Source organism: Eumetopias jubatus, unplaced genomic scaffold (genome assembly GCF_037043125.1).
Source record: "Eumetopias jubatus isolate StellerSeaLion01/CBP00866 unplaced genomic scaffold, mEumJub1_p1.0 scaffold_8, whole genome shotgun sequence".
In the NCBI taxonomy this organism is placed as follows: Eukaryota; Metazoa; Chordata; class Mammalia; order Carnivora; family Otariidae; genus Eumetopias; species Eumetopias jubatus.
The window spans coordinates 141,669,555-141,689,953 of record NW_028274814.1 but is presented as its reverse complement, the minus strand read 5'-3'; the positions used below and the strand labels follow the sequence as shown (position 1 = coordinate 141,689,953).

Sequence of the window (20,399 nt, the reverse complement as noted above, 5' to 3'; positions counted from 1 at the left end):
CCCGGCAGGATGTGGGGTGTGCGTGTGGCGCGTCTCATTCGTTAAGTAGCGGGTGTATGGGGTTATATAGAACGGATAAGAGTCCTTTGTTTGTAAATGCTTATTTTTCCTCCCTGAAATTAGGTACCAGATTATTTGGATCACATTAAACATCCCATGGACTTTGCCACAATGAGGAAACGGTTAGAAGCTCAAGGGTATAGACACCTCACTGAGTTTGAGGAGGATTTTAATCTCATTGTAGATAACTGCATGAAGTACAACGCCAAGGACACGGTGTTTTATAGAGCCGCCGTGAGGCTGCGCGATCAGGGCGGTGTCGTTCTGAGGCAGGCCAGGCGCCAGGCGGACAGCATCGGCTTCGAGGAGGCCTCGGGGATGCACCTGCCTGAGCGGCCTGCTGCGGCCCCCCGGCGGCCTTTCTCCTGGGACGACGGTAAGCACCAGCCCCGAGCACAGGCCCAGGTGGGAGCACGCTCTAGCCCGCAGACCTCGTCCGCATGGCCCAGTGGGACTAGAACACGAGCCGCATGTGTGACCGTACGTTTTCCGGTAGTCTCATGAAGAAAGAGAAGAAATTTACTTTAAAGACGTTATCTTTAACTCAGCACTCCTAACATACTGTGCTTTTAACACATAATCACCGTAAAAATTACTGATTATGTTTTCCATTGTTTTTTTAATTTTTCTTTGCCATGCAGCATGTATTTTATACCCCTAGCACGTTTCTGTTCAGACCAGGCGTGTTTCAGGGACCCATTGGAGACAACACGTGAGCAGTGGCCCCGTAGGGGACAGCCTGGGTCTGAATGATACAGACCAAGAAGCAGTTTAGTTGGTGGCTACATTCTGGGTGGGTCTTAATCCACTTCCAATGATGTCTTGTGGCTGAGGGAAGGCCCCAGGAGTGGGCGTGTGCCCAGCCCCCCCCCCCCCCCCCCCCGGACTCTGGCCTTGCAGCCGTCCGAGTGCCACCACGTGCCTCTCAGCTGGGGCACAGAGATCTGTTCGCTTGTTCCTGTCCTTGGAGACGGGTGGGGGCTGCCTTCCCTGTGCCTTGCCCTGGCCACGACGCTCTGGCCACCATGCAGCCTCCCTGGAACAGGAAGGGGCTTGTGGGCTTTGAGGACATGGGCAAATGGGTCGCTGTGGGGCCTCCTCCGTAAAGTCCAGCAGCCACGTTTTCACTAGGGATAAACTCAAGGATGAGCAGTCTTAATTAATTTTTTCCGTGTTTGTGCGGGGAGATGGCGGAGCCGGCGGGGCACATGTTCCGGGCAGCGGGTGCTCCTCCTTCCCTCCCCACTCAGTCCGCATGGCCCCTGGCTGCCTTCGTCCATGCTGTGCCAAGGCCCGTGGCCTGCCTCTTGGTGGGTGGTGCACACAGAGCTGTCCCTCATCTGCTTAAAGGGTAAAGATCTGAGGGGCCTTCAAATGACACAATTTTGTTTATTTGCACGTTTTTGAGGCTGTTATTTGTGAAATTTTGTTAGAGACAGTATGGATGTAAGCCAGGCCGTTAGGTTTTAAGCATTCTTAGTTTGTGATACTAATGTCTCCCTCCTTTGTGAAAAGCACAGATGCTTTTAGTAAACGCTTGTTTCTGGAGGAAGGTGTCACTCGCTCCTGGTGGTTGTGCTGTGGTTTCTGTCTCTTTCCACCTTCTCTCCTATCTCTCTCACTCCTGGTTTTGTCTTAGTTTGAAAGAGCTGTTTCTTTCTTAGCCACCTTTCACTAATTTCAGGTAACTTGGGTTTTATAAATTTTGTTGTTTTGCTTAAGTGAAAGTTGCTAGGGTTTTTTATAGTAAATATGCCTGAAGTTGAGAATGATCTGCGCGTCGTGTGGCTCAGTTTTAGTAAAGCCACACAGTGCCCTGCGTCTGGAGACCGGCTCAGACCTGAGACCCTGTCTGTATAGGTGGCCCCGTGCATGTGGCCAGTGGAGCGTGCCTCCCTTGGGGGTTGTCCTGTTGTGCCGCCTTCTGGCCCGGCCACTGGTCCTCACTGAGGGGCTTGGTTCAGGTGCACACAAGGAGAGGCGCTAGCCCTGCCTCAGTGCACCGTGTCCCCGTGCGCCTGGCTGGCCCGCCGTGGACGTAGAAACTTCCCTGCAGGCGCGTCCTGACGCCCAGTGGGTGAAAGTGTGTCTCCCTGTGGCAGCGGCCCGTCGTGGGTTTGCAGTGAGCGTGGAGGGCATTTGGGGCTCCCGCGGGCAGGGCCGATGCCAGTGAGGTCTCGGGGGCAGCGTGGTAGATGACTGACAAAGTGTCCTTTGACTCCAGTGGACAGGTTGCTGAACCCGGCCAACAGGGCCCACATGGTCCTGGAGGAGCAGCTGCGAGAGCTGCTAGACAAGCTGGACCTCACGTGCGCCATGAAGTCCAGTGGGTCTCGGAGCAAGCGGGCCAAGCTCCTGAGAAAGGAGATTGCTGTCCTTCGAAACAAACTGAGCCAGCAGCACAGCCAGCCCCCGCCTGCGGAATCAGGTATTGGAAGCTTTGAAGAGGAAGGTGCTCAGCTGGGGCAGGAGACGGGGGAGGAAGGTAAGCACGTGCTGAGTGTCGGTCCTAACTGACCCCCTTGGAGCCCCCACTGGGCTTTTGTTTCCTGTCACAGTGGGGTGCCGTCCCTGCTGCATCGTGGCACTTAAACAGTCACAAAGTTTTAGACACAGGATAAGACTTTATTTCTCAAGTTCTTGAAACACTGTTTAAAAAGCGTGGTTTAGACCTCGTTCACCGTCCAGTAGACGTGGCTTATGGGACAAGAGGGATGGTTTTTGCTGGTCACATCAGCTCTCGAAAGGGCTGGGATGCCCCCGTCACGTGAATGCTCCTCTCTGATGTCCGAAGGGTGGCCGGTGACACAGCTGTCACCAGGGAGCAGGGATCTGATGTGGAGCTGCCTCCTGGGCGTCCCGACACGTTACGTGCACAGCAGCGAGAGCTGGTGACCTTTCCTGGGGTGCGTGGCTGGGAGAGGAGCTGGGCATCGAGTACGCTTCTGTGCGTAGAAAGTCAATGAGGAGAGGAAACCCACCCGCCCCGAGGGAACCCCAGGGAAGCCCAGTGCTAACGGAAACTGCTGGTGGCTGCAGGTGGCGGGCCTTGTGCTCGGGACACGGACTGTCGGGGGGGCACTGTAGCCCAGTTGTTGGAGCCCAGAGAACCTGGTAGAAGATGGCTCTCTTAGTTTTGGTAGAGAGTCCACACATTGTAGTTTCACGGAAGAGAAGGACTCCTCCCCGCCACACTGCCGGCAGTCTGCCTCGTAGTCTGCGTTTTTTCCCGGCACGTCCACATTAGAACAGTAAGAGTAGTAACTCGTTGTGGGCATCCGTATCAGCGTGGCAGCCCTGCCGTGTTCCCTGTGTGGGTGCTCGGCGGTGCAGCCAGCCCAGTCCTCCTGTGTCACTGCTCGTGTGGTTCCTGCTGCTGGAGACAAGAGCTACAGCCCTTGAGCCTTTCTTATGGGAAGTGACCTCCTGTGCGTACAACTCAGAATTGTTTATGCAGCTTTTCCTCGTTCAGTTCACGGTGTCTCTGACTAGGCTTCCCTAGTGTGAGATGCAGACTCTAGAACAACCTCCCTTTTGGGTGATAGGAAGAGAGGAGAGGCTTCAGTGGGGAAGGAAGGACAGTTTTGGTGTTCTTTATTTTTATTTTATTTATTTTTGAGTGAGGGAGGGAGAGGGTCTCAAGCAGGCTCCACGCCCAGCACAGAGCCCCACATGGGGCTCGATTTCACTACCCTGAGATCATGACCTGAGCCGAAATCAGGAGTTGGACGCTCAACTGACTGAGCCACCAGGCGCCCCTGGGCAGTTTGTTCTGAAGAGCACCTGCTCTTACAGGCTCTGATGCTGGCTGCCCCCTGTTTGCACCTTCATGGCCCTTGGGGTCCAGGGTGGCCCCCAGCTGTTAGGCCTGGAGTGGGAGGCACGCCTTTGTCTGGTCCAGTCCCCTCCCGCTGCCTGAGCCGACACTCTGGCTGAGCTGATCTTTTTCTCTTTGTGGGAAAACCACTCTTTGTACGTTATCTGCTCCAAAAAGAGGGAGTTTGGGGAAAGCTTGTGAACCAGTCGTTGACCGTCGTCGATGGGGGCTGGGCCGGGGGCTCGTCTGGACGCAGTGTCCTTCCCCAGTCATCCCAGCCTTCTTGCAGCTCAGGTTCCCCGCCAGGCGGACACCCCCCACTCCAGCCCACGTGTGCTGTTCTGAGGCGCTGGGGTCATTTGGAATGAAGACAGCAGGGAGGTCTGACCAAAGATGGCCTGGAATCCACATGGAGAGGGCCTTTCGCTGGCGGCTGGTGGGAGTGGCGCAGGGGAGGTGAAGGCAGCCTTCAGGGAGGCCCTGAGGCAGCAGCGGGACCTGCGGGTGGGGGGTGGGGTGTCGTCTCATGAAGGTTGACAAAGACAGCCAGGAGCTAGCGAAGAAAGGGGAGCTCGTGATCCTTCTTGCAGGACAAGGGCCAAGAATCTTCTGAAAGCTGAGGACGCCTGACTGCCACGTGATCCTTACCTCTCAGCACGCTGTCTCTTTTGGAACTGAACAGGGGTTACGGTTGGGTCGGCCCCGCCGACGCGCCTCCTCTGAAGGGAGACCCCGGGGTGTTGCTCTGATGGTGGCCCTTCACCCCTGTGGTTGGGGCCAGTGCTCCTGTCTTTGCTCTGTCTGCAGTGCTCCGGGGGTTCTCCGGGCTGACGTGCGGGGCTGGGTGACCCAGTCACAGCTGCCTGCGGGTGCCTGGTGTATGCGTCCCTGTCTGCTGGCGTTCTCAGAGAGCTTAGTCTCTGCTTCTACCCGAAGTTTGGTCCCAGTTGACTGATTGGGGGCAGAGTCATGAAGACAGGTGGCTTTGTGAGAACGGCGAGCCGTGGGCCGGCAGGGTGCAGGGTGCCGTCACCGAGTCATTGGCCAGGCCTCTCCCGTCCAGTCCCTGGGATTTAGGTTGTGCTTGGAGCTCTGTTCTCGTGTTTCAGGACCATGCCTTTGTCTTTCCCTCAGGCCCCCTCGCCCCCCGCCCCAGGTTCCCTCAGGCCACTCCCTCGGCCCCCACCCCCAGGCTCCCTCAGCCTTCCTCAGGCACCCCCCCCCCCAGCTCCCTCAGTCTCCCTCGGCCTCCCAGGCTTTCTCAGGCCCCCTCAGGCCACCTCATGCCCCACCTCAGGCCACCTTATGCACCCCCCCCCCAGGCTCCCTCAGGCCACTCCCTCACTCTCCCTCAGGCTACCTCATGCCCCCCCCCCCCCGACCCCCGCCGTGGCCCCCTTAGGCCTGCTGTAGTCCAGTGCAGCCGAGAGCTGTGGTTTGGCTGGTCCCGTTGGAGCGGGAGAGGACCCTGTCTGTCACGTTTCTTGTTTATAAAAGGTACCCTAGTCTGCAGTGTGCATAGGTGTTGTTTTCTCCTTCGAGGATTGTGAGGAGGAAGCTGAGGCAGGGGTGGTAAGACAGCGTGCATTCGGGGGGTCACAGGAGGCCGATGCCTCGTGCTGGAGCCTGCCCAAGTTCTTCCTCTGTGGCTTTGCTGTGGACGCATTCAGTCGGTGTAGTTGGCGAGTGGCTGATCTGCAGACAGAACTGCCTCTTTGGATTTTCTAGAGGAGCTAGTTTCAGATCCTGTATGGAGAACCGTGTTGCTCTTGTGAGGGAGTGGAATTTTGGACTTTGATGTAATAGAGCATTTCTCATATGCACTTAAATGACATGATTGTTAGCAGCTAGTGACTTTTCACAAGAACGTTCACGTTTGTGTGTTAAGTTCTAGTGTGGTCTCAGCTCAGGGCCCTGACTGGGCACACCTGCCCTGAAGGGCCGGGCAGTGGGGGCTGCTGGCTGACGGGCACAGTGGCACAGCCACCGGGTTCACCGAGAGGCAGAAGCACTCCTTTCTCTCCTTTTTTTTTTTTAAAGATTCTATTTATTTGACAGAGAGAGACACAGCGAGAGAGGGAACACAAGCAGGGGGAGTGGGAGAGGGAGAAGCTTCTCTCTGCTGAGCAGGGAGCCCGATGCGGGGCTTGATCCCAGGACCCTGGGATCGTGACCTGAGCCGAAGGCAGACGCTCAACGACTGAGCCACCCAGGTGCCCCGCTCTTTTCTCTTCTTATGGATGAGGAGAGCGAGGCCCAGGGTTCCAGCAACCCCTGTTGGTGTGGCAGCTGGTGGTGGCGGTGGTTTGCACCTGGTCACCTGAGTAGCCCCCATCCCCCCGCCCCGTCATGCCTCAGAAGTGCTTCCAGTGAGCTGCCCAGGCCGACCGCAGAGTGGGGTGTTGGACAGGCAGAGCGGTTGCGGCTGTGCCACAGGCCGCCTTTGGGTAAAAGGAGGGGTTGGGGAGGCCCCTCTGATGACGTCTTCACCTTTGTTCCCCTTGAGGGATGTGAGGGCAGGAGAAAGCCCTCTGTGGACTGAGCATGAAATGTAGGAGAAGGTGTGTGTGGACCTTGGGGGTCCGGGGCCTTGTGTACCTGGCCAGAGATGTGGGCGCCTTGGCAGCTGGCTGCCCAGAGAGGGATGGGCAGGCTTGGGGGGCTGAGCCAGGACAGGAGTCTGAAGTGGGAGCGTGGACAGGGCATGTGAGGAGGCGGCTCAGGAGAGCCTTGGAGGGAGTGGCTCCCTCGGGCTCTAGTGGCCACTGCCTGGTGTTGCTGAGGCCCACCTGGCTAAGCGGGAGGCGGACCGCTGGCCATGGCTGCGACCCCATGCTGGCCGCAGGGATTGGGGCAGGACTCCTGGTGCAGTGGTCAGGATGGGAGCCCGGCGTGGGGGCCCGAGGGAGAGGCCAGAGGCGGGGACAAGAGGCAGGTGGTGAACTGAGGCCCATGCTCGGGGAAGCGGTGGTTGCTTACACGCGGGCTGCGGATGCGAGTGCCTGCTCGGCCTCGGTGTTCTTGGAAAAACCTCCCAGCAGCAGCAGCAGCAGCAGCAGCTCTTCATGCTCTCCAGTTTTCATTTGCTCAGTCTCCCTGGGTGGTTTGTGAATGTTATTTTCCTAAACCCGTTAGGGACTTGAAGGGACGGGCAGGAAGAACTCTGCCCCGTGTCAGTCAGTGTGGTTCGTGGTTCGGTGTTTCCGCGTCACGGATGCTGGACGGTCCACTCAGGCAGTGGTGCAGCCGTGGCGGGGGGCGTGGGCACGGGAGGACTTGTGTCCTATCTGCCGCAGACGCTCATGTGGCCTCTGCTGAGGAAACCCTCCCTCAGGGTTTGGGTCCCCTGTGACGTGTTGTGTCCAGCTTCGAGGGGCATTGCCAACATTGCCAAGCAGGGCTGTGTCTGGGACGAGCGGAGCCACCGCCGGTTGGGCGGCTTGAGCCTTGCTTGGCTCCTTCTCATCTTCCTTAGGGAGAATTCTCAGGACATTTGCTCTGAGATGTAAGTGGGACCCAGGAGCTGTGCAGCTTTCCACTTTCAAAACGACCGGAGTTAAAATACTACCTTCTTAGGTCTTTTTACGCGGTTTTGGGGCAGTTTGCAGATTTAATAAAATAAGAACTGTACTCAGTGAGGATTTATATACCACTTAGGGTCATTTCAATTGTTATTCTTTTTTTTATATCACATGTAGCCCAAAGCAGTGGCTTGTCCCCGAGGGCTGCACCCTTGCACGACCAGCCCGCTTGGTCCCTGGAGGACCTCCTCTCTGGGCATTGGGATAAAGCTCTGTTCCGTGGGTCTTCAGAGGTCGTTTTTATGTTAATAGTTTTAAGAAGCCTTTTAAATGAGGCAAAGATAGTCTTCTTCCAAAGACTTTTTATTTTTAAAGTCAGATTCGAGAGAAAGAATCTACATTATAACATTTCAGGGCGTGGCATAGAGGGTGGTGGAGAACCGAGTGGGAGGTTTTCCTGCTCCCGTGAGACATTCACAGCCACCTGCCACTCATCAGATGGGCCTTACCATCAACCTAGAACGCCCTGGTCAGAGGTCAGATTTACGTGCTCGTGTCCTGCTTGCTGACCGTATGGCCCAGGTCAGGGCTGTGTGGGAATGCCCGGTTAGCCCCCCTAGTTATGTGAAATATTTTTCTTCCTCAAGGTAAGTGAATGGTTGATTGCAGACATTGTCATGAACTGGAATGATGTGTTAATATTGGCGAATGTGGAGGAAATCCTCGACAGTCGTTTTCAGAGAGTAACTTGATACACCTGCGCACCTGGAGCCCGGGCGCCAGGCCACCTCAGTTTTTGGTGTTAGGGAAGTGCACACAGTGTCCCCGACGGCCCCGGGCCCGGGCTGCTGCGGCCCCTCACTGCTTGCAGACAGTATGTGTGATGCTTTGTTTCCTTAATTGAATTAGTATTTTGGTGGACTTCACATTTATAGTAAGTTTTATAATAGATTTTATAATTATCAGTTTTCAAAAATCACTTTATTTATAATTTTTTCAGGAGATAAATCTCCCCCTAAACTTGAACCATCAGATGCATTACCTCTTCCTTCAAACTCGGAGACTAATTCAGAACCACCAACCCTCAAACCAGTAGAACTCAACCCAGAGCAGAGTAAACTATTCAAAAGAGTCACATTTGATAATGAATCACATAGCACTTGCACTCAGAGCGCACTGGTAATCGGACACCCTGCAGAGCCCACCCTCGCCAGTAGTGGCGATGCGCCGGCGGCGGCGGCCTCCGCGGTGGCGGAGCCAGCAAGCGATGTAAACAGACGCACTTCTGTTCTCTTCTGCAAATCGAAAAGTGTAAGCCCCCCAAAGTCTGCCAAGAACACTGAAACCCAGCCAACTTCTCCTCAGCTAGGGACCAAAACCTTTTTGTCTGTAGTCCTTCCGAGGTTGGAGACTCTTCTGCAGCCAAGAAAAAGGTCGCGGAGCACCTGCGGCGACTCTGAGGTGGAGGAGGGGTCCCCGGGAAAGCGCCTGGACACAGGTAAATGCCACGCGGCGCCGCGTTCTCTCTCCTCCAGGGCTGTCGGCGGAGGTGCCGGGCGCCGGCCCAGCCGCGGTTGCCAGAGGACGGTCCGGGGGCCGCCGCGGCGTTCCTTTGGAGGTGGCGCCATCGCAGGGGCGCCGGGGGCTGGGCCGGCCTGGCGGGGTCGTGTCGCGCGGGCGCTGCGCCGCGCTCCGCGGGTGGCACGTGGGCGGCCGCGTCCGGCTCCGGGAGCCCGCCCGGTGGCGCGGGCCCGGGGCGCGGAGGGGGCCTCTGCCTCGGGGCTGCGGGGCCACATGGCGCCGTTGATTGAGAGCATTGTGACGGTCCCTCGCTGTCCTGTGTGGCTCTGGCTGTGGTGCTGAGGTGACTTCCTGCCCGGGAGCTGCCGAAGTAACGCCAGCGCCTGCCTGTCGCTCACTCCGGGCCTGTCCTGGAGGCTCCCGAGCTCGCGTTGGGGCCGCCGCAGCGTCGTGGCGGAGTTCGCGCCGCGCGGGGCTTGCGGGCGGCCGCCTGTTTCTCAGCTCCCGGTGAGAGCCGCCAGACGAGCACGACTGCGCGCCGTTCCCGGTTCGCCCGGCGATGGCTGTGCCTCTGGCACCTCCTCCTGGTGCTGCGGTCGGACGTGTGCGTCCCCCGGGTTCTCGCCGCGGGTGGAGGCCTGGGGCGGCGGCTGTCCGGGGACACCCGGGAGCGCGTTTCGGCAGGGCGGCCTTCTCGCCGGCGTGCGCTCCCTGCCCCGCAGCCAACGCGCGGTTCCTTGTGTTGCCCGGATAAGTTCTTCTGCATGTTCTTTTAACGTCTGGAAAACTTGTGTACCGTCACTTAATTTTATAGAAATTCTTTGTTCTTGTGCTTCTACTTTGATGGGTTAAAGCCTCTTTTTTGTTTCCGAGTAACGTGAAGCTGCGCGGGGGGTTCATAGGCTGTAGACGGAGCGCGTCTCAGCGCTTGCGCGTCTCCCCAGACTGCCCTGCGGTCTGTCTTAGCCAGGCTTCGGGAAAGACTGTGCGTGTTGTGTGCGTGCCCCGAGGTCCGGTCACCGCACGAGGAGTGAGCCAGAGCGTGTCGTGCCGTGGGCATAGCTGCTTGGACGTTGTTCAAGGCTCCAGGCCCCGAGCCAGAGCCTCCGAGCGAGGCGCGGGTGCAGGGCAGCGCTGGCCAGGGGCCCACGCGGCACTGGTGCACCGCAAAGCTGGTGTCGGAGGAGGGGGTCCCTGGGGCCCGGCGGGGGCCCTCACCCGGCTAGGTGGGTCGTGCTGTAGCCGATGCCGCCCCTGGGCCTCCCACCTTCGGGGTGACTCCACCAGCAGCCTGGTGGCCACGCTTTTAGGGGCCTCGGGCACCCTTGCCCTTGTAGGAAATGATGTCCCCCCCCCACTTGTGTGCAGCCGAGTGGAGGGTCTTGCAGGTTTCTGGTGCTGACGGAGTCCTGCAGGAGCTTCTGTGAGCGGGCCGCGGTGTGCGTCTGGAGGAACCTGACTGACATGGGGGTGTTTGCTTTCTTGTTCCAGAGTGGCAGTAGATACAGTGGATGCATGATGAGTCCTAACGCTGTCCTGAGCGGCCCGGGAGTCTGAGTAGCACTAGGATCTGCTCAGCACTCAGGCGGAGTGCTGCCCGTCCCGGCTCCCATTTCTGGCTCCACTTCACCTCAGCCTCCTGGTGCTCTCTGCACGCCCTGGATTGCTCACTCCGAGGGGCGGTCTTCGCCATCTGACGACTTGAACTATTCTGAGCCTTCCACTTTTTCCAAAGATTCATCTGTGTGCTCTGCCTTGTAGGGGTTTTCTGGCGTCCCACCGCACACTGCAAGATTTCCAAGTTAGAGTGAAAACAGACCCGTTCATTTGGAGACACTCGGCCCCTGGGGGCCCTCCCTGCTCGCAAGCTGTGGGAAGTGCCAGTGGGCCGGGGTTAGAGCCCTTGAGCCTGCTCTTCCCGGTGCCACGCCACCTGGAGCCCACGCTCTGTCTTCTCGCTTCCTCCTTTCCGCGACGCTCGTCTGTTTCCATAACAAACAGCTGGGCCGGAACCTCTGTGCTCCTGGTCTCTGCTCTTGAGACTCCTGCTGCGTGTGCATCGTGTGCGCGCGTGCATGTGTGTGTGAGACAGAGACAGACGCACAGAACCAGAGACAGACACAGAGACAGAGAGACAGGGAGTCGTGTGTGTCCTCAGGCTGCTCAGGGCAGAGGCTGGTCTGGCGGCGCCCATAGTCAGACTAAATGGCTTTTTTGCTGTTTTCCAGGTTCTCAGTTTAACTACTAACATGCTGGGTAGCTCGCTCTTTGGATCCTAATTGTTTTCTCTTACTCAGCTTGGACGGGAGCTCTGCTAAGCGGTGGTTCTGGAGTGCAGAAAGATCACAGCATCCTTGTGTTTCATGTAATTGTTGTGGAGGACGCTAGAAGCATCCGTTCATTCATCTTCCAAACAAAAACACAAAGCCCACGTGGAGGACACGGGCCCCACCCCGCCCACCCCCTTCTGTAAGTCCGAGCCAGATGCCCACGGGAGGAACGGCATAGGTGCTGGAGAGCCGCCCGGTGCCCCCCCTTGAGCTGGCTGCTGCTGGCAGGATGCCTCCTCAGCCCATCCTGACCCCGTGGGTAGGTGTGAACGATGCCGAGGGCAGCTTTAGAGCCAGGTGGCGCAGAGAGTCCGCGGCCCCCACAGATGTCTTACGTGGACTGCTTTCCGCAGGCACAGAACTGTCCTGGGTCAGGCGCGGGGTGCGGCACAGCCGGAAGACGTGTGAACACGGACGCCTCCCCTTGCTTGTCAGCATCTTTCTTTCCGGGGTTTCTACGTGGTCTCCCTTCTCCCCTTGTGTGTCCCTTCCTGCCAGCCGGCCCTGGGGAGTCCTGAGCGAGCCAGGCGGCTCTGTCTCTGCGCACCGTGCCGAATGCCTGCTGCATGCACCCGGTGGGGGCCTCCCTGCCCCCTGCCACTGCTTCGAGGAGCCGGTCTAGGCAAAAGCAGGGTGGTTGGGATTTCACTTGCTGTGTTTTTATGAAAAGGTTGAAAAATGCACACACAAAAAATGCAGTTCCATCGCCTAGCACAAATAAAAATGTATAAACAAAAGAACGGGTGGCCCTAGCTCTTCAAGAGGCTGAGTGCAGCCCTGGATCGTCATGTTTGGGGAGCCAGGCAGCAGCCTGGGTGGTGGCAGGCTGAGCACTGGTGTCCACACCACGTGGCCCATGGTGGACGGCGGTGAGCGCGGCCCACCCTTCTTCTCTGCCTCTTGCCGGGCACCAGTCAGGAGGTTCCTTAAGGAGCAGCGAGGGTGTGACAGGTGTGGGCCTCACCACCCGGGGCGGCGGGGGGGACCAGGGTCTTCTTGCCGCCTGGCGGGGGTGAGCTGTTCCCCGTGGAGCGCGCGGCTTCAGGAAGCTTTCTTGAGGACTTTGCTCTGACACTGTTGACTGGCCGTCTCTGGAGGCCCCTTGGGACACCCCCTCCCCACGTGGCCCAGGTGTGCCCCAGGAAGGCCTCGATGGGGTGGGGAGTGGCTGGGCCAGGCACCTCTTGGCTTGAGGTGTCGTGCCTGTGGGGGCAGAGGAGGTCCTCGTGAGGTGGGACGGGGCCGCGGCACAGAGGCTCTGGGGGAGAGCGCGGCTCTCGTGTTGGAGGGCACCGGCCTTTCCCACGGGGCCCCTGTGTCTTTCGTGTCTTGTAGCACACTGACTTGATGTTCAGCGTTGAAAAAATTATTTTTTTCTGAAGTAGTTTGCTAAAAGTTGGCGTGTGGACTTGGTTTCGGCCAGGGGCTCAGGGGCCGTATGGATATCCTGTGCAAATGGCTCGCGGGCCCCTCTCTGCACGGACCCCCAGAACCTGGGTTTCCTTGTGGGCTGTCCAGGGCGGGGCCGTGGACTCCCTGAGCTGCAGCTGGCTGGCAGGAAGCGTCTGTCTGCACAGGCAGCCTGTGGGCCGGGGTGGGGGCAGAGAGGTGGTGAGTGCCCAGGCTGGTGCCCTGGCCACTGGCCACCTCGAGGACGTTGGGGAGGGCTGGGCGGCACGGGGGGCCCTCCTCTGGCCCCAGCAGCCTTCTCTTGCTGGGCTCGTCTGTGGTGCCTGCTGGTTAGCACCTGTTTGGTGACGTTTCTTGGGTAACAGATGAACGGTGTGTGTGACCAGGCGCTGTGGACACGCACGTCCTCTCAGTTCTCCAGGAGGTGGAGGAAGCCATGCTCACGCTCTCCTTTCTCAGACGGAGCCTCACCTTTCCTCCCCTAGCGTCTCATGGGGGAACATGGCTTCAGGTGGTTCTTGCCGAGCACCAGGTGCAGATGCCCTCGGTGCTGCCTTCCTGGTCGCAAGGGAAGCCTCGTGCCATGTTTTGGGAACACGGGTGCCAGGTCCCCTTCCTCCCCGGATGCTCCCGCACAGGCGCCGGGCCTTAGTCTGCCCTTGGCTGGGGCCTGGAACTGGCGCCTTCTCTTGCTTCTCCGAGCCTGTTGTGGACAGGGAGGGGCCCTGGCTGAGCTCTTCCCAGGTGCCTCGCACGCCTGCCCGGGTCGGCCTGCTCCAGCTCTGCAGGGAAGGGCACAGGCAGAAGTGATGACAGCGCCTGGACGTCAAGGTTGTCAGGTGCCCAGTGAGGCCATCCAGGGTCAGCAGGCCCCAGCTCCAAGTTGATCCTGTGCAGAGCAGCTTTGTGGCTGCACGTCCTTGTTGCTTAGACTGTTGCCACGGGGGCAGTCGGGTGATGTGCTGGGGCTTCTTCCGAGGGTGTCGGCAGTGGCTCCGTGGCCTTGCTGCTGTCGGATGCTGGTTGTGCGCCTGTGGGACTGTGGCCCCGTCCTTCTGTCTTTGTGCCTGGGTGGGGCGGGTTGTCTCTGGGTTGGGGTCTCTCTGTTGCCTTCTGCAGCTCCTGGGGGGACCCTGGGCGTTGCTTTACTCTTCCCGGTTCCCCTGACCCGCTGGTGAGCGTGGCTGGAGCTGGCTCCCGGCCCCGTGGCCTCTGCTCGGCTGCTGTACTTTGTGGGCTACAAATGTCCAAATGCCGTCAACGAGCATAGCATCCCCAGTCAACTGCGGTTGCCGCTGGTGCACGTGGGTTAGATCCGCAGTGAAAAATACTACGTTTCTCTTGAGAGCCTGTGGTGCTGAGTCCACAGAAAAGGAGCAGGATGTCTGATGAATTTACTTCAGGAAAACGAGTTGCTGTGGTCCGTTCCTGAAGCAGCAAAGCTCGCCCGCTGCGTGCGCGTTTATTTCTTAGCCGCCAGCACGGTCAGTTCACTGCGCTCACTTAACATGTGTCTTTGCCGCTGAGAACATACAAAGTGTGTAAAGCAGATGAGAAAACCCTGTAATCTGGCCACCCCCAAAAAACTTTTAAAGAACTGGGTTTAACATTTTTTAAGCATGGGAATGAGATTCTTTTTGGGAAAAAAAAATGTGCGCGACCCTCCAGCCGTTGCACCCCTGGTCACCCTCCTTTGCCCCCCATCCTGTTCTGGTGTTGGGCTCTTCGGGGTGGGGTTGGGGGGGGGCAGTGGTTTGGCTTTTGAGAGTTGCCATGGTTCTGGATGAATTGTGTCTTGTTCAGTTACATAGACGGTTTGAGAACCAGGAGGGGTAGCTTCCCCGGTGAGTTCTGGCGCTGCGGGGCACGGGGTGGTCGGGGTTCAAGAGGGCGCATTTTCTGCTTTCATGTCTCGAGTGTTTTTGAGGTGCACGTGTTTCCTTCGACTTGCCATTCCCATCGAAGCTCCTGTGTGTGAACCTGTTCGTGGTGGTGGTGAGGGGCCTCCTCCGGACACGGTTCGTCCCCCATGGCAGGGGCTCGTCCTGAGTGCAGAGTCCTTTGATCTGGGAAGGAGGAAGAACTGGATGCTCTTGGCTTTGCCTTCGTGGAGCCTATGCAGACATTCTTGCTCTTTGGAGAACCTTGTTCCGACCAGTGCGCTCTGGCCTCGGAAGGTGCCCCGCCTGTCCTGTGTTGTCTGCGCTGCGGGGGCAGGGGGCACGGGGCAGACCCGACGCTGTGCGGCCTCGGACGGGGAGCGCTCTTGTGCAGCGTGGCCCCCGGCACGTGGGCCTGAGGCACCTGTGTGCCTGTGTTGTAGGTCTCACCAATGGCTTTGGGGGCGCACGGAGCGAGCAGGAGCTGGGTGGCGCCCCGGGGAGGAGAGCCGCACCCCGACGACGCTGCGCCTCGGAGTCCAGCATCTCTTCCAGCAGCAGCCCGCTCTGCGACTCGAGGTGGGCACAGCCCTGCTTGATTGCCGCCCCGCGCCCACCTGCCCTGTCCCTGCCACCCTGCCCACCGGGGGTGCGTGTGTCCTGCTCTTCAGGGGCCCTTTCCTGGGTTCCCTTTATCTGCCTCGTAGAGTTTCACCAGAAATGGGAAACGTAACTGTTTATCTTTTCCCCCCAAAGTCATGCCCTGATTGGAAGGGTGGCAGGTGCAGGCCTCCTGCCCGTCTGCCCTACGGAGACCCCTTTCTAACTGGGGGCCCTGCACGCCCTGGCTTGTCGGGTGCGGTCTGCCCCGTGTGGCTTCTGCGGGGCCCGGCTTGGGCTGCAGACGGAGCGGAGGGGAAGGAGCGCTTTCTGACACAGCTTTGCTTTTCCTCCTGAAGTTTTAGCGCGCCCAAGTGTGGCCGGGGCAAGCCCGCCCTGGTGCGCAGGCACACGCTGGAGGACCGCAGCGAGCTGATCTCCTGCATCGAGAACGGGAACTATGCCAAGGCGGCCAGGATCGCCGCAGGTGAGTCCAGCCCCGTTCTCCGCGGGCCGTGACGTGGATGCCCGCTCTACCGGCGGGGCCGAGCTGGCCTCCCTGCCAGCGTGTCCGTGAGAGCTCCCCGCAGACCGGACGGCTGCCACTCAACGGGAAGGGGTGCTGTGGGAACGGCAGGGATGGCTTTGTCCTGCGCTTTATCATTTTTTGTGTGGAATACTCAGTTCCAAATGTTTGCTGTTCGTGAGACTCTGGAGGCCGCCCGCTCCTCTGTCCTTTGCAGCCAGATGTGGGACTAGAGTCCTGTCGGTTCCCCACATTTCAGCATCTCGCGGAGTGTGAGGAATCCGCTGGGCCGGTGCTGGCCAGGCCGGGCTTGGGGTCAGGTGGGAGTAGCTCTCGCTGGGGCTCCTGCAGGGGTCGCCTCAGACGTGCTCGGCACCCTGCCCTCCTGATGACTCACTGCGTCCTTCCTTTCTCTGCCCAGAGGTTGGTCAGAACAGCATGTGGATTTCAACGGACGCTGCAGCCTCTGTTCTCGAGCCTCTGAAAGTCGTGTGGGCCAAGTGCAGTGGCTACCCCTCCTATCCGGCCCTGGTGAGCCTCGGGGTAGTGGGCTGTGGGGCCACGACCCTGGTCTGTGCATTGTGGGGGTCCATGGGGCTACCCCTTGGGGAGCCAGGGTACTGAGCAGTGTGGCCCTGTGCCTTGAGTCTGGGGGCCATCTGCTGCCTTTGTCGGGACGGGTGTCCTGTGAGCGCCTGCCGAGGGACGTGTGTGCAGGGTGTCAGGGTGAGCGTTCCTTCAAAAGCCACCTCAAGTTGGAGCCCGAGGAGAGTGTTCCGGGGGCGTGGCAGATGGGCCCTCAGACATGACCTGCACGTGTCCTCCCTTGACAGATCATTGACCCTAAGATGCCACGTGTGCCTGGCCACCACAACGGGGTCACCATCCCAGCCCCGCCGCTGGACGTGCTGAAGATAGGCGAGCACATGCAGACCAAGGCTGATGAGAAGCTGTTCCTCGTTCTCTTCTTTGACAACAAGAGAAGCTGGTGAGTGCAGGTGCCCAGGCTGCACAGGGACTGGCCTTGGGCTTGCTGTTGGGCCGGCTCTGTGCTCCTGGGTCCTGCTGGGGGTTGCGCGGCCAGCTGACCAGGCCCTGTGGGTCCACGTGGTGCTCTGGGTTCCCAGACCCCCCTGACGTTGCTCGGTTCCCGTGCTCGCTCCCTGAGTGCTCACGAGGTGCACGTTGGCGGTGTCCATACCGAAAGCTCCCTGTGCCGGTGAAGTGCTCCTTGGCGCTGAGTGGCTGTGCAGGCCTGGCCGAGGGGGTGCAGCTGGCCTGGGTTTGTGTGCCATGCTGTGTGGCAGCCATGACCACTCCTCCTCTCTCCTCGCCGTGACCTGGTCGTGGGCAGACCTGGTGGAGGCACGTGCCCGCCTTGTCCAGTCCGAGAGCTGGTCGGCCGCCCCACAGCTCGGTCCGCCTGCCCTCCCCTCCTGGCGTGGCCCTGTCCTCCCCAACTCGCTGTGCGAGGCTGTATGCCCATGAAGGTGCGAGTGTGCCCCTGGCCACTCAGGAAAGGCGTGGAAGGCTGGTGGGTTGTGCCTGTCTCCCGCCAGCCTCCAGGATGCGGTGGCCCCTTGGGAAGTGTTGTGGAGGAGATGTGGTGACGACTTGATTTTCACACCTTCCCGGAGCCCCCAGCCCCTCCCAGGGTCGGCAGGAGGGTCGGGCCGTGCCCCCGGGTCCTTAGCCCCGAGGCTGGTCAGGGCTGGCTGATGGGGCTGGCCCTGGAGCTGAGCGCTGGTGGCTGCTGCATGGCCCTGCCGGCCGGGGGTCTTGGAGCCGCTGGGTGGTCGTGCGGCCAGTTCTTACTGTTCCCCTCTTTTCTTTCTCAAAAAGGCAATGGCTCCCCAAGTCCAAAATGGTCCCCCTGGGCATGGACGAGACCATAGACAAACTGAAGATGATGGAGGGGCGGAACTCCAGCATCAGGAAGGCTGTGAGGGTCGCCTTCGACCGTGCCATGAGCCACCTGAGCCGCGTGCACGGGGAGCCCACCAGCGACCTCAGTGACATCGACTGACCTGTCCGCCTTCCCGTGGCCTTGTCCATAGTGTGGATAAGCTGTACATGCGTGTATATTGTTCCAGACTTAACTTATTCTGATTTCTAGGCCTGGTTCTTTCGTTCTTCCTCCCCTGGGGAGGGCAGGTTTTATTTCCAAGTTCTCTGTGAAACCATCCCCGTCTGGGCGCTCTGTGAACGGCGTGGGTGCGTCTTCCGAACTCGTCTGTGCCTCCCGCAGGTCAGGCCGGAGGGTGCTGCTCACGTCACTTTCATTGATCTGTAGCTTTTTTTTAAAGACTTTTGAATGTTTAATAATTTTGTAAATCATACTCTTTACACGGAGTACCACTATTTAATAAGACGGGATGTAAATTTACGATGACAAATGTGTATTTTAAGAAAGAAAATGACATTATTTTGATGGTACTTTGTGGAAAGAGGTGGAGAATAAATTTATGCTGTGTACATCACTTGCGAATCACCAAAAACACTCCGCCGCCCCCGTGAGGCCGGGGCGGGCGCGTCCTCTGGGTGTCGCTGTCCTCACCGTCCTCGCCCGCCTCCAGCCTCCGCCCGTCCGCCCTGGCCTTCCACGGGTGTGCCTCCCAGCGGATTATTTATTGTAGAAAGTGTATTCATTTGCTTTATAATGAAAAATAAATTTGCAGAAGTATATTGATATGCATTTTTATACAGGCACATAAAAATTCAACTTGCTTTGGGAGCCGGATGTGTTGGTTGTGTAAATGACTCTGGCTGTGTGTTCTTTGATTTTGTAACTTGTAATCTTTTGTTTACAATGAGGGGCTTTCTGTAACTTGTTTTAATTTAGAACACTTTGGTAGCAATAGAAACTTTGGATACATTTTTGTATGGTACATGTGATGTATATAGAATTAGTACTTTATTTTTATTTTTAAGAGGTAAAGCATTATGTTAGGGGAAAAGGTAGGGTGGGTTTCCAAAAATGCGGTTTTTATATTAAAAAATAAAGTCAAGATTTGGACGGTGTGGCCACTTCATTCCTCCCTCACTGGGGCACTGGGCGGGCTTGCGGCAGCCTGTCCCCACCGGCTCATCGAGGCACTCGACATGCCTTCATCTTAAAGTTGTCATGGGATGGCATTATTTATTATTTTACCTAATCATATTTTTATTTCAAACTGGTAGTTTTAAAATTTTTTAAATGTTTTTTTTTCTCCCTTCAGTCTCCATTGTTTGTAACATCTCCATAGAAACTTGAAAATAAAACGTCTTCCTTTGATAGCTTGTCCTGTGTCTGAGAGACGCTTTGTATGTGCCGTGTTTCTGCCAGGAGTGCCCGCCCTTGCGGAGGGCCTGCTGGTGGTGGGGGTGCCGCTGTGGGCCAGGCGCAGGCTCGGGCCGGGCGAGGAGCTGGGTTTGCACGCGGGCCTCCGGCTGGGGCACCTACCTGGCAGCCCTCCTCCTGGCGCTGGGTGACTGCTGGTGGTACCTCCCACCCGGTCACGGTCACACCGAAGGTTGGAAGGAGGTGCTGCTGGAGCCTGAGCAGAGTGAGCTTTCCATTAGTGGCGTCCACTGGAGCAGATTTGTGCCTCCTAGGGCATTACCAGTCACCCGGGACAGGCTGCAGGGGTGCAGGGCTCCCGCACGGCCCTGCCCCAGACCCCACCCGCACCGGACCCTCCCCCTCCGGGGGGAGCTGGTCTCAGGGGTTCTTTAGAAGCTAGGCTGGCCCCCCGAGGGCTTAGGGCTCAGGGCTGGGATCAGGGGTGCGTCTGAGAAAGGTGAGAGGGAGATGCAGGCAGGGAGGCACCTGCTGGGGCTGGTACATGCTGTCCCCTTGGGGCTCTGCTGGGTCACCTGGGGGCAGTCCACTCTGCACCCACCGGAAGGGGGGAACAGCTGGTCCCTGTTTGCCTAGGATTTCAGCCACCTGGGAGGGGAGCCGACTCGATCCCAGGTGGGCGGGGTGGTTGGTCAGGCGGAGGACTGGGCCCCCTTGATCTCTGGGGGCAGCTCCTGGGAAGCGCATTCAGCACCGTGCTCGCTGCTGGCCCCGCACCGGACATGGCTGTGCTTTGGCCCAAACCCGGGGTTGGGCGGGGCCGGCGGTAACCCAGCTGTCCAGGGCGGGGGGGGGGGTCCCCTGTGGGACCTCGTAGAGCCCACTGCCTGCTTCGGTCAAGCACCAAGGGGTCCTGGGCGCGCGTGGGCTGTGGCTTCTTTCTTGAGGTGTTCTACGACATAGAAAATGTGTCGGAGAGTCGGCCCCCTGGCTCTCCTGCTCCTGGGATCAGCTGTTGGTTTCCTTGTTACTAAGGTGACGTGAGAGGGGTGCACCGTGTGGGGTGTCAGTTTGCCCTCTGCAGACGTCCCCAGTGGGGCGGCACCTTCTACCCACGAGTATGTGGCTTTTCAGGGTGATTTGGGGCGTCTCATGGATTGAAACGCAGGGAGGTGAAGGCAAGGACACCGTGTTCAGGGCTCCTTTGGCTCTAGGTTTAGGCGGGTGTCCAGGCGCTCAGCCCCTGCCGGGCCCTCACTCTGCTCCCAGGGTCCTGGGCCTGCCCTGCACCCTTGCCCGGTGGAGACAGGCCCCGCCTGGGCAGGTCCCCGAGGACCTCTGGGTGAGCGGGCCGAAGGGGCAGCTTTGGAGTGCAGGGGAGTCCCGGGGAGGGGGCGGCTGGGGGGTGGGCATGCAAGGGCCCAGCTCCGGCATTGGGACCCTTGGAAGGCTGG

At 58.9% G+C, this 20,399-nt stretch overlaps 1 protein-coding gene across 6 annotated transcripts in view; it reads left to right on the top strand.

Annotated features, from left to right (window-relative positions):
- BRD1 (bromodomain containing 1) overlaps nt 1-18,944 on the top strand; it is a 42,700-nt gene extending 23,756 nt beyond the window's left edge. Inside the window, exons 6-13 of one of the 6 annotated variants that reach the window (XM_088025415.1) lie at nt 124-436; nt 2,285-2,488; nt 8,399-8,896; nt 14,983-15,118; nt 15,499-15,626; nt 16,087-16,196; nt 16,499-16,653; nt 17,508-18,944. In XM_088025415.1, coding sequence (XP_087881541.1) covers nt 124-436; nt 2,285-2,488; nt 8,399-8,896; nt 14,983-15,118; nt 15,499-15,626; nt 16,087-16,196; nt 16,499-16,653; nt 17,508-17,691 — 1,728 coding nt within the window. In that variant the 3' untranslated portion in view covers nt 17,692-18,944. Of the gene's footprint in view, nt 1-123; nt 437-2,284; nt 2,546-8,398; nt 8,897-14,982; nt 15,119-15,498; nt 15,627-16,086; nt 16,197-16,498; nt 16,654-17,507 lie in introns of those variants that run through there. The other 5 variants (XM_028115358.2, XM_028115360.2, XM_028115359.2 and 2 more) reach the window with 5 other exon arrangements.
- Nucleotides 18,945-20,399: the final 1,455 nt, after the last annotated feature.